At 48.9% G+C, this 13,799-nt stretch overlaps 1 protein-coding gene across 1 annotated transcript in view; it reads right to left on the bottom strand.

The window, feature by feature from the left end:
• Nucleotides 1-4,705: 4,705 nt before the first annotated feature.
• The window catches only part of ITLN1 (intelectin 1), a 22,363-nt gene continuing 13,269 nt past the window's right edge, over nucleotides 4,706-13,799 (bottom strand). The window contains exons 2-6 of the mRNA XM_034756948.1: nucleotides 13,624-13,793; nucleotides 13,071-13,229; nucleotides 12,246-12,366; nucleotides 6,492-6,595; nucleotides 4,706-4,950 (exon numbers count right to left, since the gene is read on the bottom strand). Coding sequence (XP_034612839.1) covers nucleotides 4,798-4,950; nucleotides 6,492-6,595; nucleotides 12,246-12,366; nucleotides 13,071-13,229; nucleotides 13,624-13,793 — 707 coding nt within the window. The 3' untranslated portion in view covers nucleotides 4,706-4,797. The remainder of the gene's footprint in view (nucleotides 4,951-6,491; nucleotides 6,596-12,245; nucleotides 12,367-13,070; nucleotides 13,230-13,623; nucleotides 13,794-13,799) is intronic.

The raw sequence follows: 13,799 nt of genomic DNA on the forward strand, positions 1-13,799 counted from the left end.
ATGGTGCCTGCACACTGGGAGGAAACCAAGTAGCATCACGTGCACAGAACAAGCCCTCCCCTGCACTCCTTCTGCTAACTGAGCCTCGCATCACCCCTGTAGGGTGGCCAGGTCTCATTATACCCATTTTGCAGATGGGGAAACTGAGGCCGATATTGCCTGACTTGAAGCTCATTGAAGTCAATGCAATGCCTCACGCTGGCTCCAGTCAGCGCTGGAATCACGTCCAGAAAAGGGAAGCGAGGGGATCGGTTCTCAAGTCCCATCTCAGACCTTTTTCCTAGGAGTTTCTCTCCTTGCTCTGCAGCAGTACTGACGCCAGCACATTTCACTCATGCCGTGGAACCTGCCTGCACACGGCACGGCCACAGCTTCACGAGCCCAGCCAAAGGGCCCTGCAGCACAGCTACCCAGTGCGAGAGGCAGGCAGAGGGGGCTTGTTAAGGCTCAGATTCAGTACAGCTGGGTTCAATTCTCCCCGTCACTGACTCCAGTGGTGAGAACCGTCCCTACTTCACCAGGTGCTCTGAGGATTAGTGCACTGAGGTTCGTGTGTGCTGTGGTGCTGGGGAGCCAGACGGACCCATGCTGATGCTGTGTAATAATAATGCCTAGTGCTCTTCATGAGTAGATCTCAGTAGCATTATCCTCATTTTATAGATGTAGAGAAACCAACAATATCTTGGGCTTTTTAAAGTGTCTCTTTGCCAAGTTAACATATTACAACTTCCACATTAAGTCACAATGTAACACACCGAAGAGAGGGTGAGGACTCACCTGGTCCGTGGTTCCAGTGTCTGAGGTTTTCAGCTGCAGATTTCAGTATCAGAAACTTCTTCACACAGAGAGACAGAGCAATTCCTCTGATGCACCAACCTCTCTGCCTTAAATAAGGCACCAATAGCGAAAGTGACCTTTTAAAAGCAAACACAACCAACAAACACCAGCATTATCCGTACACATGGGGGCTGGGGAGAAGGTGTCAAGTGAACACCTAGACCAGGTCAAATCTAGTTCATCTTTCATCTTCATGCCCCTATGCTACGTCTGCCAGTCCAGCCAGAGAACTCCATGTTTACATACGAGCACCTGGCAGGCCTGGCTTATCAACTGATCACTGATTCCTTGCATCCTGCCGCTGAATGTTGGTTCGGGAGGTGGAGATGAATTGTCCCAATGAAGCCACAAAGGATGTCGGGGCTCTGTATAGATCTTTCACTGCTAAGAAGCAGATTAAAGCAGGAACTTTGTTATTTAGGTTTCATTGAAACAGCACCTCTTGCCCTTGGAATTTAGAAGTGACTCCGACCACTAAAAACAATCAAGGGATCAGAACAATTCATTGAATTTCTGTCTTTCAAGTACGGTTCGCTCTTGCACAGCATTTTTAATCCACAGATCTCCGTGCGCTTTCCAAAAGGGATCAGCATTGTTATCTCCATTTACAGAGAAAAACTGACGCACTGAGAAGGGAAGAAACTTTCCTGAGGTCTCCAGATGAGCTGGGAATAACCCCCAGCTCTCCTGGTTCCTACTCCCCATTGGATCGCACAGCCTCCACTTTGCAGCACAATACCCTTTCTGCTCTAGTCCTCCAGCTACTCACCAACACCCTTAGTCTCGCATTTCTCAATGTGTGGGGTGCGTCAGTGCCCCACTGTGACAGAATATGCCCTTGTGATCACACCCTACATGCTATTGTAACCATTTTGTACATGGCATGTCTTTTAAGGTATTATTTGAAAACTTGTAATTTGCTGGTCAGCATCATCCTGATAAAATATGTGTGGCTTCATTATATGTGATATTATAAGATTTCCTGTTATGGTGTTATTAAGCCATGTTCCAAACCCCACAGCCCTGCCCAAATAGAAGTTGGCAAACGGGTCTGTCCTAAACAAAGGAATATGTGCTCTGCTAATTTGCATTTAAGCAGTAAACAGAGTCATCAAGCAGGAAGAGAAAACAAAGTAAATTCAACAACGTGAAAAAAGCAGCAGGGAACACTCTTCCACATAGACTCTGTCTCCTAGTGGTCAGCTGGAAATGTTTTTCAAGAGGGAGACTGCAACTATAACAAGGATGGACAAACATCCTCAAGGAACACCCCTCTCTCTCTCTCTCTGGCTAATACATTTACTGCACCTGAAGAGAAAAAGGAAGCAGGTGTTGGACTCTGGTGGAGGATTCCTGACCTGAGAGTTTGGTCAGTAACTCTGCTGAAAGCATGTGGTGAGAAACATTGCTTGAATCTAATAGTTTGTTCTATACCACAAGGGTTTGATCCCTTTCAGAATGTTTGTTCACAAGAACTAGGATCACTCTGGATATTCTAGCTATCCACAGAAATTGTCCGTTCCTTTTTTAATCTTTGCTGAATTCTTGGTCTCAGCAACTTCCAGTGGTAGCGAGTTACCACTTTAGCCCAGGTAACCTCATATTGGCCAGGCCCCACACATGAGCACAATCCACAACATCACAGCTGTCCTTTTGAAGCCCAGGGGTATTTCGCCCTAGGAGAGACTGCAGGATCTGACCCCATAGCTGCCCTGTATACAGCAGGGGTCGGCAACCTTTCAGAAGTGGTGTGCCGAGTCTTCGTTTATTCACTCTAATTTAAGGTTTTGCGTGCCAGTCATACATTTTAACCCTTTTAGAAGGTCTCTTTATATAAGCCTGTAATATATGACTAAACTATTGTTGTATGTAAAGTAAATAAGGTTTCAAAATATTTAAGAAGCTTCATTTAAAATTAAGGTGGGCAGGACCTGGGCAGTGTGAGTGCCACTGAAAATCAGCTCGCGTGCCGCCTTCGGCATGCGTGCCATAGTTGTCTACCCCTGGTATAGAGTAATATATTTAAATACACTGTGTTTATGATGTTTGTATACTCATATATCAACCCCAAAGAGGGACTTAAAACCCAGCTGGAATGTTATGTATGTGTGTGTGTATTTATCTTTTTTAATCGACATTATAGTTTTAAAAGGATCAATTTTAAAAGATTAGTTCTATTTTTCACAGTGAAACACTCTTTATACAGTCCCCATATCAGCAAAACTTGTGCCATGTGTCTGGCTGTGCTGGGATCTCATGCAGGACATTGCTAATGTCTCCTTGCTTTCTATTACTAAACCCTTTACATGGAGATTTTGTATATTGTCTGTTAATTAACACAGTCAGTGGAGCAACTGGCAGCTCAGATACCACAGTGATGCAGAGATCAGACAGGGATTCGGTATTCCACTGACTCAGAGTTGCCATAGAGCAGAATTTCTTTTCAGCTGATCACAAGTGGCCCCAACTTGAGTAATTGAGGCCATGGACTGCAGGGACCTACCACCAGCCTGAAGGGCAGCCACACAAGGGATCCCTCTAGTCACAAATCCACTCATCCCTGCCCTGCCTCCAGACCCTCCCTCCGCACTCCCAGGCTCACAGACCCCCTGCACCAGACCCCGCAGTTCCTGCCACCCTTGCTCAGCAGAACCGTCCCAGTCCCACTGACAGGGGAGGCCTCTGAGGCAGGATTCGCCTCTTCCACTCAGATCTTCGGGTTCACATTCCAGCCTTAAAGTGATAGCAGCAGAAAAGGAAAATCGGGGCAGCGTCAATTTATTTGTTCGGAAAATCTCTACGGCACAGCCTGGTGTTGGGCCCTACCAGGAAGATCCCAATTCCTTGTGCCACTGGAGTAGGGTGACCAGATGTCCTGATTTTATAGGGACAGTCCTGATTTTGGGGGCTTTTTCTTATATAGGCACCTATTACCCCTCCCACCCCCTGTCCCGATTTTTCACACTTGCTCTCTGGTCACCCTACACTGGAGGCTGGGGCAGAGCCATCTCCCTGTATTCCAGAGTGACACCCCTCCAGAGGGGTGGGGAACAGGATTGACTCTGGATGGAAATGTTCCCCTCTGCCCTCCACCACGTGGCGCCATGGGGGTGCAATGCACCTTAGGCTGCTGCTGAGGAAACCTACGCCCCGCCCCTCAAAGGGATTTAGACGCCTAACTCCGGGCTGGAGGGAGGCACCTAAGCCAGGTTGGTCGTTTTTTGAGGCAGAAATTTCAAGTCACTGCTCCAGTGTTTGGGGGCAGGTAGGGGACAGCTTTCAAGACAAGATTGCCAGCATTTTTTTTTTTTTAAACATGGACAAAACACTGTTCTGGGTATCAGCTGAGCCCTTTCAGCTGAGTTAAAAGAAAAGAAAGAAATTCAGCTGGGGCAGAGACCCACCAGGGAAATTCCAGCCCAAAGGGTTGAAGTTTGGCAAAATTATAAGCAATGAAAACAGAGTTTTAGAATGGGACATGGTGGGGAATATTAATCATAGGTGGTCCTAACAACTACGACTAGAGAAGGGGGGGCAAGGGATGAAGCACTAGACTAGACTCAGGAGACCTGCTACTGTGCTACTGGCCTGCTGGGTGACCTTGGGCAAATCACGTCACCTCCCTGTGCCTCAGTTTCCCCATCTAAAATGGGAATAATGCTACAGACCTGCTTTGTAAAGTGCTTTGAGATTGACAGAGGAAAATCACCACATAATAACACCCAGTGCTCCTGTTATTGCTAACCGTAAATAATTACAAATAATGACAGAAGCGTCTCATTCTGACTGGTGCTGAGAGCCCTGCAGGCCTCTCAGTCGCAAGGGGAGCAAATCACACCAAGACCCCAGCCCACTTCACATTCTTTATTTGCATGGCAGACGTCGGAGTTCAAAGCCAGGGAGTAGCTCCGGCTGGAGTGAAGCAGCGTCGTTCACTGGGTCACGCCAGCCTTTCCGGACTCAGCGGTAGAACAGCAGCACTGCGGATTCAATCATCTCCTTGGATACGCTCCAGTGCTGATGGGTTCCGTAGCCATCCCAGGCAAAGGCAGGGAAATCGCTGCACTGAACCGGGTTCCCTTCTGGGAAGAACCCTCCTCCACCTATGCAGTGCTGAGGAGAGAACAGAGGAATTGCCAGATGGGAGCAGAGCAGGGGCCCATCTAGCCGCTCTCCTGTCTCCAGGCCAGTGCCAGCTGCTTCACAGGAAACCACAAGAAACCCTGCAATGGCCAGTTGGCGAATAATCTGTCCCCAGAGAAAGTTACCTCCTGACCCCCCCCCCGCCCCCCGAGTCAGAGGTCAACTAAGGCCCTGAAGCATGAACATTTAAATCTCTTCCTAACTCTTGGGACCAGACTCTCCATTGCCCTGACTCTTGTGCAGTCGCTTAGCTTGGTGCAAAGGGCCCCCAGATGACAGCGTTTGACACTCCTTTAGCGCTGGTGTGAACGTCTGCACAAGGGGCAGGGGCAGGGCCAGGAGGCTTTGGGCCATTGGGTTTTTATTTTTAGTATTTATTGTTTGCATTAAATCTCAGAGCCCCCAGCCATCCATGGCCCAGAACCCTGGTGCTAGGCGCTGTACATTAGTTATTAGGTGTATTACGATAGCACCTAGAAGCCCCAGCCATGGCCCAGGACCCCTGACACTAGGCGCTGTACAGACACAAGAGAGAGACAGTCCCTGCTCCAAAGACCTCACGATATAACCCTGACTATCATGTGTTCTCCTAGCCCGTCCTTGTTTGAATCCTGCTCAGTGGCTAAACACAGACTGATGGAGAGGACTGGATAGGCAGTTAGTGAAAGGCCAGGCATTATCCCCCTCCTTGAACTGCAATATCTGGACATATGGACTCAACTCACGACTCCAAGCTCCTGCTACTGCCAATTAGAAATTAGAAAGGCCCTTTCCCCCTAGAACTGAAATGGTCCCCCAGTGCACCAGAAAATACACTGATTCAGCACATCCACCCCCGTACCCCCAGCAGCTTCTGACAACAGGGCTCCTGTGAGCTGGTCCTCCCTTGATGGAACCCCAAAGGACAGAAATAACATCAGCAGCCCCTACACTCCCCTGGGGGGTGATTGCCTGCATGGGCACAGCTGAACCCTCCCTGTGGCAGTGCAGAGGTAAAAAAAAGAGTCTTTGCGCAGGCAGTGAGCTTCAACAGTGACACTAGGTGGCTCCACAGCTCATCAGCAGAGCTGGACACACAACTTCTGCTGAAAAATGCAGTTTTGGGTCAACCAAAACTATTTCCGAAGTAAGGTTCAACGTACGTACGTACGTACGTGTGTGTGTGTGTGTGTGTGTGTGTGTGTGTGTGTGTGTGTGTGAGAGAGAGAGAGAGAGAGAGAGAGAGAGAGAGAATGAATATTTGGTTTGAATATTTAGCTATTTTATTATTTTTAAAAATGGGGAGAAATACACAAAAAAAGAAACAACAACAACAAAAATGAAAAATGCCAGGCTGCTTTGAGTCAAATAAAATATTTTGTTTGACCCACCACAACTATTTGGGGTTTTCATCCATTTTGGGTTGACACAAAAAAATGGTGGTGGGGACTTCAGATTATTCGCTCCACTCCAGCCCGCCACTCATCCTGGACCCTGCTCCAACCCTAATCCCACTCTGGTCAGATACTCACATGCTCGGTGTTACAGCCGGTGACTTTCACCCCAGCACACAGAGCCATGGCCGCCTTCTCAGTATTAAATACGCGGAACTGGATGTAGCCGGGGACGAATTCAGCTGGTGACAGAAAAGGGGAGGTCAGAACCATTGTTTGCCATGGACAGGTGGAGAGAAGTGACAGAGCTCTGATCCCAGCCAAGCCCCTTCGTTAAGTTCCTGTGTGTGAACTGGGAATGATTAAGGATCTGGAACTCCTGACTAGGCCATGGCAGAGAAACTAAATGAATTATTTGCATCGGTCTTCACGGCTGAGAATATGCGGGAGATTCCCAAACCTGAACCATTCTTTTTAGGTGACAAATCTGAGGAACTGTCCCAGATTTAGCTGTCATTAGGGAGGTTTTGGAACAAATTGATAAATTAAACAGTAATAAGTCACTAGGACCAGATGGTATCACCCAAGAGTTCTGAAGGAATTCATGTGAAATTGCAGAACTACTAACTGTGGTATGTAACCTATCGCTTAAATGTACCAGATGACTGGAAGATAGCTAATGTGACACCAATTTTTTTTTAAGACTCCATAGGCAATCCTGGCAATTACAGGCTGGTAAACCTAATTTCAGTACCTGGCAAATTGGTTAAAACTATAGTAAAGAATAGAATTATCAGATGCATAGATGAACACAATTTGTTGGGAAGAGTCAACATGGTTTTTGTAAAGGGAAATCGTGCCTCGCTAATCTACTAGAATTCTTTGAAGGGGTTAACAAGCTTGTGGACAAGGTAGATCTAGTGGATATAGTGTACTTAGATTTTCAGAAAGCCTTTGACAAGTTCCCTCACCAAAGGCTCTTAAGCAAAGTAAGCAGTCGTGGGATAAGAAGGAAGGTACTCTCACTGATTAGTAATTGGTTAAAAGATAGGAAACAAAAGGTAGAAATAAATGGTCAGTTTTCAGACTGGTAAATAGTAAATAGAGGTAACTAGTGGCATCCCCCAGGGATCTGTACTGGGACCAGTGCTGTTCAACATATTCATAAATTATCTCAACAAAGGGATAAAAAGTGAGGTGGCAAAATTGCAGCTGATACAAAACTACTCAAGATACTTAAGTCCAAAGCAGACTGTGAAGAGTTACAAAGGGACCACACAAAATTGGATGACTGGGCAACAAAATGGCAGATGAAATTCATTGCTGATAAATCCAAAGTAATGCACATTGGAAAACATAATCTCAACTATACATATACAATGATGGAGTCTATATTAGCTGTTACCACTCAAGAAAGAAATCTTGGCGTCATTGTGTATAGTTCTCTGACAACATCCGCTCAGTCTGCAGCAGCAGTCCAAAAAAGCGAACAGAATGTTGGGACTCATTAGGAAGGGGATAGATAATAAGACAGAAAATATATTGCCTCTATATAAATCCATGGTTCGCCCACATCTTGAATACTGCTGTGACGTTGTGCAGTCTATATGGTCTTATAGAAACATAATAAGAAGTGAATATAATGTAACTGGAATATGCTTCATGCAAAAGGTCTCTTGTAAGGTATCATTACAAAGCTTATAATCTACTGAGTGTGATCATCCTATTTGTAGAAATGTATCACTCTTGTATCTGAAACTAGAAATATGAAATATAACTCTGAGGGCCTATTGTAATTATGCAAAGTGTGGGCCATTAATAGTGGTTTGGAATCTTGATAACTCCCATTAACCAGGACCATTGTCTGCACATGGCTGTGTTTACCTGTGAGTCTTCCTGTATATGTGTGTGCTGGCAAGTGGATAATGAAGTCTTGCAGTGACATGTGATCATGTCACCTGACCTGGAATCCCTCTTTAACCTGGGTGCTTTTCCAGTGAGGGGGGGTGGAAACCCAGAGGGACAAAGGGTTCCCGCCTTATGCAAAAGATATATAAAGGGGTGGAAGAGAACAGAGGGGGAGAGGAGCCATCATGAAGAATCCCCTAGCTATCACCTGAGCTGGAACAAGAGGTGTACCAGGGGAAAGAATTGTGCCCAGGCCTGGAAGGTGTCCAGTCTGAGAAAAAACTTACTGAAGCATCTCTGAGGGTGAGATTATCTGTGTTCAGTTTGATTAGACATAGAGTTGCGCATTTTATTTTATTTTGCTTGGTGACTTACTTTGTTCTGTCTGTTATTGCTTGGAACCACTTAAATCCTATTTTCTGTATTTAATAAAATCACTTTTTATTTAATAATTTACTCAGAGTATGTATTAATACCTGGGGGAGCAAACAACTGTGCATATCTCTCTATCAGTGTTATAGAGGGCGAACAATTTATGAGTTTGCCCTGCATAAACTTTATACAGGGTAAAACGGATTTATCTGGGTTTAGACCCCATTGGGAGTTGGGCATCTGAGTGCTAAAGACAAGCACACTTCTGTGAGCTGTTTTCAGGTAAACTTGCAGCTTTGGGGCAAGTGATTCAGACCCTGGGTCTGTGTTGGAGCAGACTAAGTGTCTGGCCCAGCAAGACAGGGTGCTGGAGTCCTGAGCTGGCAGGGAAAACAGAAGCAGGGGTAGTCTTGGTACATTGGGTGGCAGCTCCCAAGGGGGTTTCTGTGATCCAACCCGTTACAACTGTGTGCGGATGTGGTTGCCCTATCTCAAAACATTTATTCTGGAATTGGAAACGGTACAGAAAAGAGCAACAAAAATGATTAGGGGTTTGGAACAGCTTCCGTATGAGGGGAGATTAATAAGACTGGGACTTTTCATCTTGGAAAAGAGACGGCTAAGGGGTGATATGATAGAGGTCTATAAAATCTTGACTGGTGTGGAGAAAGTGAATAAGGAAGTATTATTTATTTCTCATAACACAAGAGCTAGGGGTCACCAAATGGAATTAATAGGCAATAGGTTTAAAACAAAAGGAAGTATTTCTTCACACAACACAGAGTCAACCTGTGGAACTCTTTCTCGGAGAATGTGAAAGCCAAGATTATAACAGGGCTCAAAAAACAGCTAGATAAGTTCATGGAGGATAGGTCCATCAATGGCTATTAGCCAGGATGGATAGGGAAATATCATGGAGCAGGTCCTCAGGGAATCCATTTTGAAGTACTTGGAGGAGAGGAAGGTGATCAGGAACAGTCAACATGGATTCACCAAGGACAAGTCATGCCTGACCAACCTGATTGCCTTCTATGTTGAGATAACTGGCTCTGTGGATATGGGGAAAGTAGTGGACGTGATGTATCTTGACTTTAGCAAAGCTTTTGATATGGTCTCCCATAGTATTCTTGCCAGCCAGCAGGGCCGGCTCCAGGCATCAGCTGAGCAAGCTGGTGCTTGGGGCGGCAGATTGTTCGAGGTGGCATTCTGCCCAATCCTAGGGCGGCACGGCCGCTTTTTGTTGTTGTTGTTCTGCTCCGGTCGCCCTGTAGGGGGCGGCGGCGTGGAGGACCGGAGCGCCCTTCAGGGCAGTCCTCTTCCTTCCCTCCCCACTGACCGGAGCGGAGCCCTTGCTGCAGGTGGCAGGAGGTGGCGCAGCGGGAGGGGTCGTGTGGCAGCGCTCCTGCTGTAGCCCTGGCCCCCCCTTCTCTCTCTCTCCCGCCCACCCCCTCTCCCTCCCCCTCTTCCCCCCCCAGCCGGTCCCCCTGCACCCACGCTCCGGCCGCACCGCAGGTTTGTTTGTTTTTTTGCTCTGCCGTTCTGGCCGCCCCGTTTTTTGTTTTTGTTTTTTGCTTGGGGCAGCCAAAAAGCCAGAGCCGGCCCTGCCAGCAAGTTAAAAAAGTATGGGCTGGATGAATGGACTATAAGGTGGATAGAAAGCTGGCTAGATCGTTGGGCTTAATGGGTAGTGATCAACGGCTCAAAATCTAGTTGGCAGCCGGTATCAAGCGGAGTGCCCTAGAGGTAGGTCTTGGGGTGGTTTTGTTCAACATTTTCATTAATGATGTGGATGATGAGATGGATTGCACCCTCAGCAAGTTTGCAGATGACACTAAGCTGGGGGGAGAGATAGATAAGCTGGAGGGTGGGGATAGGGTCCAGAGTTACCTGGACAAATTGGAGGATTGTGCCAAAAAAAAATTGGATCAGGTTCAACAAGGACAAGTGCAGAATCCTGCACTTAATATGGAAGAATCCCCAGGCACTGTTACAAGCTGGGGACCGACTGGCTAAGCGGCAGTTCTGCAGAAAAGGACCTGGGAATTACAGTGAATGAGAAGCTGGATATGAGTCAGCAATGTGCCCTTGTTGCCAAGAAGGCCAATGGCATATTGGGCTGCATTAGTAGGATCATTGCCAGCAGATCGTGAGACGTGATTATTCCCCTCTATTCGGCACTGGTGAGGCCATATCTGGAGTATTGCATCTAGTTTTGGTTCCCCCACTACAGAAAGGATGTGGACAAATTGGAAAGAGTCCAGCGGAGGGCAACGAAAATGATTAGGGGGCTGGGGCACATGACTTATGAGGAGAGACTGAGGGAACTGGGCTTATTTAGTCTGCAGAAGGGAAGAATAAGGGGGGATTTGATAGCAGCCTTCAACTACCTGAAGGGGGGTTCCAAAGAGGATGGAGCTTGGCTGTTCTCAGTGGTGGCAGATGGCAGAACAAGGAGCAGTGGTCTCAAGTTGCAATGGGAGAGGTCTAGGTTGGATATTAGGAAACACTATTTCACTAGGAGGGTGGTGAAACACTAGAATGGGTTACCTAGGGAGGTAGTGGACTCTCCATCCTTAGAGGTTTTTAAGGCCCGGCTTGACAAAGCCCTGGCTGGGATGATTTAGTTGGGATTGGTCCTGCTTTGAGCAGGGGGTTGGACTAGATGACCTCCTGAGGTCTCTTCCAACCCTGATATTCTATGATTCTAGGGGATGGTGTCCCCAGCCTCTGTTTGCCAGAAGCTGGGAATGGGCAACAGGGGATGGATCACTTGATCATTATCTGTTCTGTTCATTCCCTCTGGAGCACGTGGCATTGGCCTCTGTCAGAAGACAGGATACTGGGCTAGATGGACCATTGGCCTGTCCAGTATGGCCATTGTTAGGTTCTTACGTTCTAATTCCATTCCCACACAGGAGCTGGGCAGTTGTCCCATCACAGCTGGGCGAACCGTAGCTCTGTCACTGTTCTGCGTGTGTCTTTGGTGCACTGCACCTTTCAGTTCCCAGGAGCCCTGGGTAGTGCCACGATCTCAAAACACCCCTCCTGGCATGAGCTGCCAGTGTAGCCGCTGCCTCTTTCCCCAGTCTGGGATGGGGAAGGGCTCCTTCTGTCACCCTGCTGACTCTCAGGGCTTGTCCTGGTCTGGCTCTCCCCAGGCTGGGTCCTTATCCCTGGTCTGTCTGTCGGGTGCGGGGGGGAGGGGAAGGGTCCTTCTCACAGGCATCTCCTCCACCCTTGCTGCCACCACCCTTCAGGGCCAGCTTTAGGGAATAAGCCCCCTCCTGCCTCTTCTCCTTGGCTCCTTCCCCAGAGATTGGAATCTCCAGACCACCTCTTTCCTCAGTCTCCACCTCCTGCTGTCCTCTCTTCTGGCCACACCCTCACCAGGTATCACAGACCACCCCATGCCAGAGCCCTTTTGTGTTCAGTTGCCATGTAGCATGTTAAAGTGGAGAACACACACCATGCGCTCTCCTGGGGAATTGTCCATATCCTCTCTCTCATGTAATCGTTTGCCCTGTCTCTAAAACGAAGGTCATTCAGACTGGAAGGACAGGGCTGGTCTGTACAGGTGGAGAGGCAGAACCCGCACGCTCACGGCAGACTTACTTCGGGCAGCTGGCGCGTAATAGCTGGCAGTTTGCTGGGCATCGCCATAGTCGTAGATGATGGGCACGGCGGGGCCATTGTTGGTCTTGCAGACGCCGGCGCCGTATTTCACTGGGTATTTCTGGGAGACAAACGCAGCGAGAATCCAGTGTTAGTTTCTGTCCCTGTGGCAGGGCAGCTCCAGCACAGACGAGGCAGATTCACTGACACATGCTCGCTGGGTGATTAGTTCAGTCAGTGCCGCCTCCCACACAGGCCAGTCCTGGGGCACAGTGACCCCAGCAGTGGGCAGGGAAATCTGGCATGTCAAGGTGCCCCTTGGGGTGGATTTATCATAGACTGTTTGGGGCAGGGACCGTTCTGTTCTGGGTCCGTACAGCACCTAGCACCGTGGGGCCCTGGTCTGCGGGGGGTTCACTAGGACCTGCCACAATGCGGGCAGTAAATGATAATAGGTGAGGATCAGCATGTGTCCAGCATTGTTTCCCCCCCCACCCCCAGCCCTGCGGAGATGCCCCTGCTAGAATGCCTGAACCCCAAAGCTGGGGCTCAAGGGTGGGTCGAGGGCTTGGCCTAGCGCCAAATAATTATGTCCAAAGGCCCCCCCATCTCCAGGGCATGAGGTAGGGTCAGTCTCCGTGGGCTGCTCAGCCTCTCTGCTGAGTCTGCCAGCACATTAGTGCCAAGGCAGTGGCTGGTTTGGGATGTGAATGCCAGCAATTGGTTGAGAGCTCTGTGTCCCATTATAGGCCCCTGACCCCCCAGCAGAGCCACCCGGTCCCTCCTGCACACGCCCCTCCAAAGCCCCCAGCCCAGTGCCATCACCTGGTAGAGTCTGAGGAGGTTCCCCCCCTCTGAGGGCAGGAAGCCGGTCTCGGTGTGGTACCTCAGGATGGACCTGTTCTTCCATTCCTTCAGGGGCGTCTTGTTGGTTACGTGCCACACGGACAGGTCCTGGGCTTGAAGATCATAATAACCAGGGTTCTGAAAAGTGAGGACCCAGTTGAAACCTCTCAGCCACATCCCTGGTACTTAACCGGCCCCCCCATCACTGGGGCATCCGGGCACCTCCCCAGCTGTGGTATATGCATCCTGACACTCGCCCCACAAAGCAGAGAAGCACAATTCCCCATTGTACAGGGGAGAACCGAGGCACAGAGACTAGGTGACTTGCCCTAGGTCACACAGGGGGCTTGTGGCAGGGCAGGAAATGGAACCCAGGACTTCCAAGCCCTTCGCTAGCACCTTGACCTCTGGACCATCCCCCCATTTAACCCCCATGCCCATGTCTCCCATCTGCCCATGTGCATTCACCCACATTCTAACGCACCCTCTCTCCCCAGCAGGTAGCTATTGGCCATGGAGAAGGGGACCCCACCTTGTAGTCATCGCTGGTGGAGCCCACCGCGGAGCCGAAGGTGTTGTAATTGGCCCAGTTGCCGTCTCCCTCTGGGTAGTTGACGTCGCTCCCCTGCTGGCTGGACCAGCGATCGCCATTGGTGCACTTGCCGTAGGCGTTGTTCTCGTGCACGCTGGCCACCAGGGTCCAGCCGC

Source organism: Trachemys scripta, chromosome 24 (assembly GCF_013100865.1).
Source record: "Trachemys scripta elegans isolate TJP31775 chromosome 24, CAS_Tse_1.0, whole genome shotgun sequence".
NCBI lineage: Eukaryota > Metazoa > Chordata > Testudines > Emydidae > Trachemys > Trachemys scripta.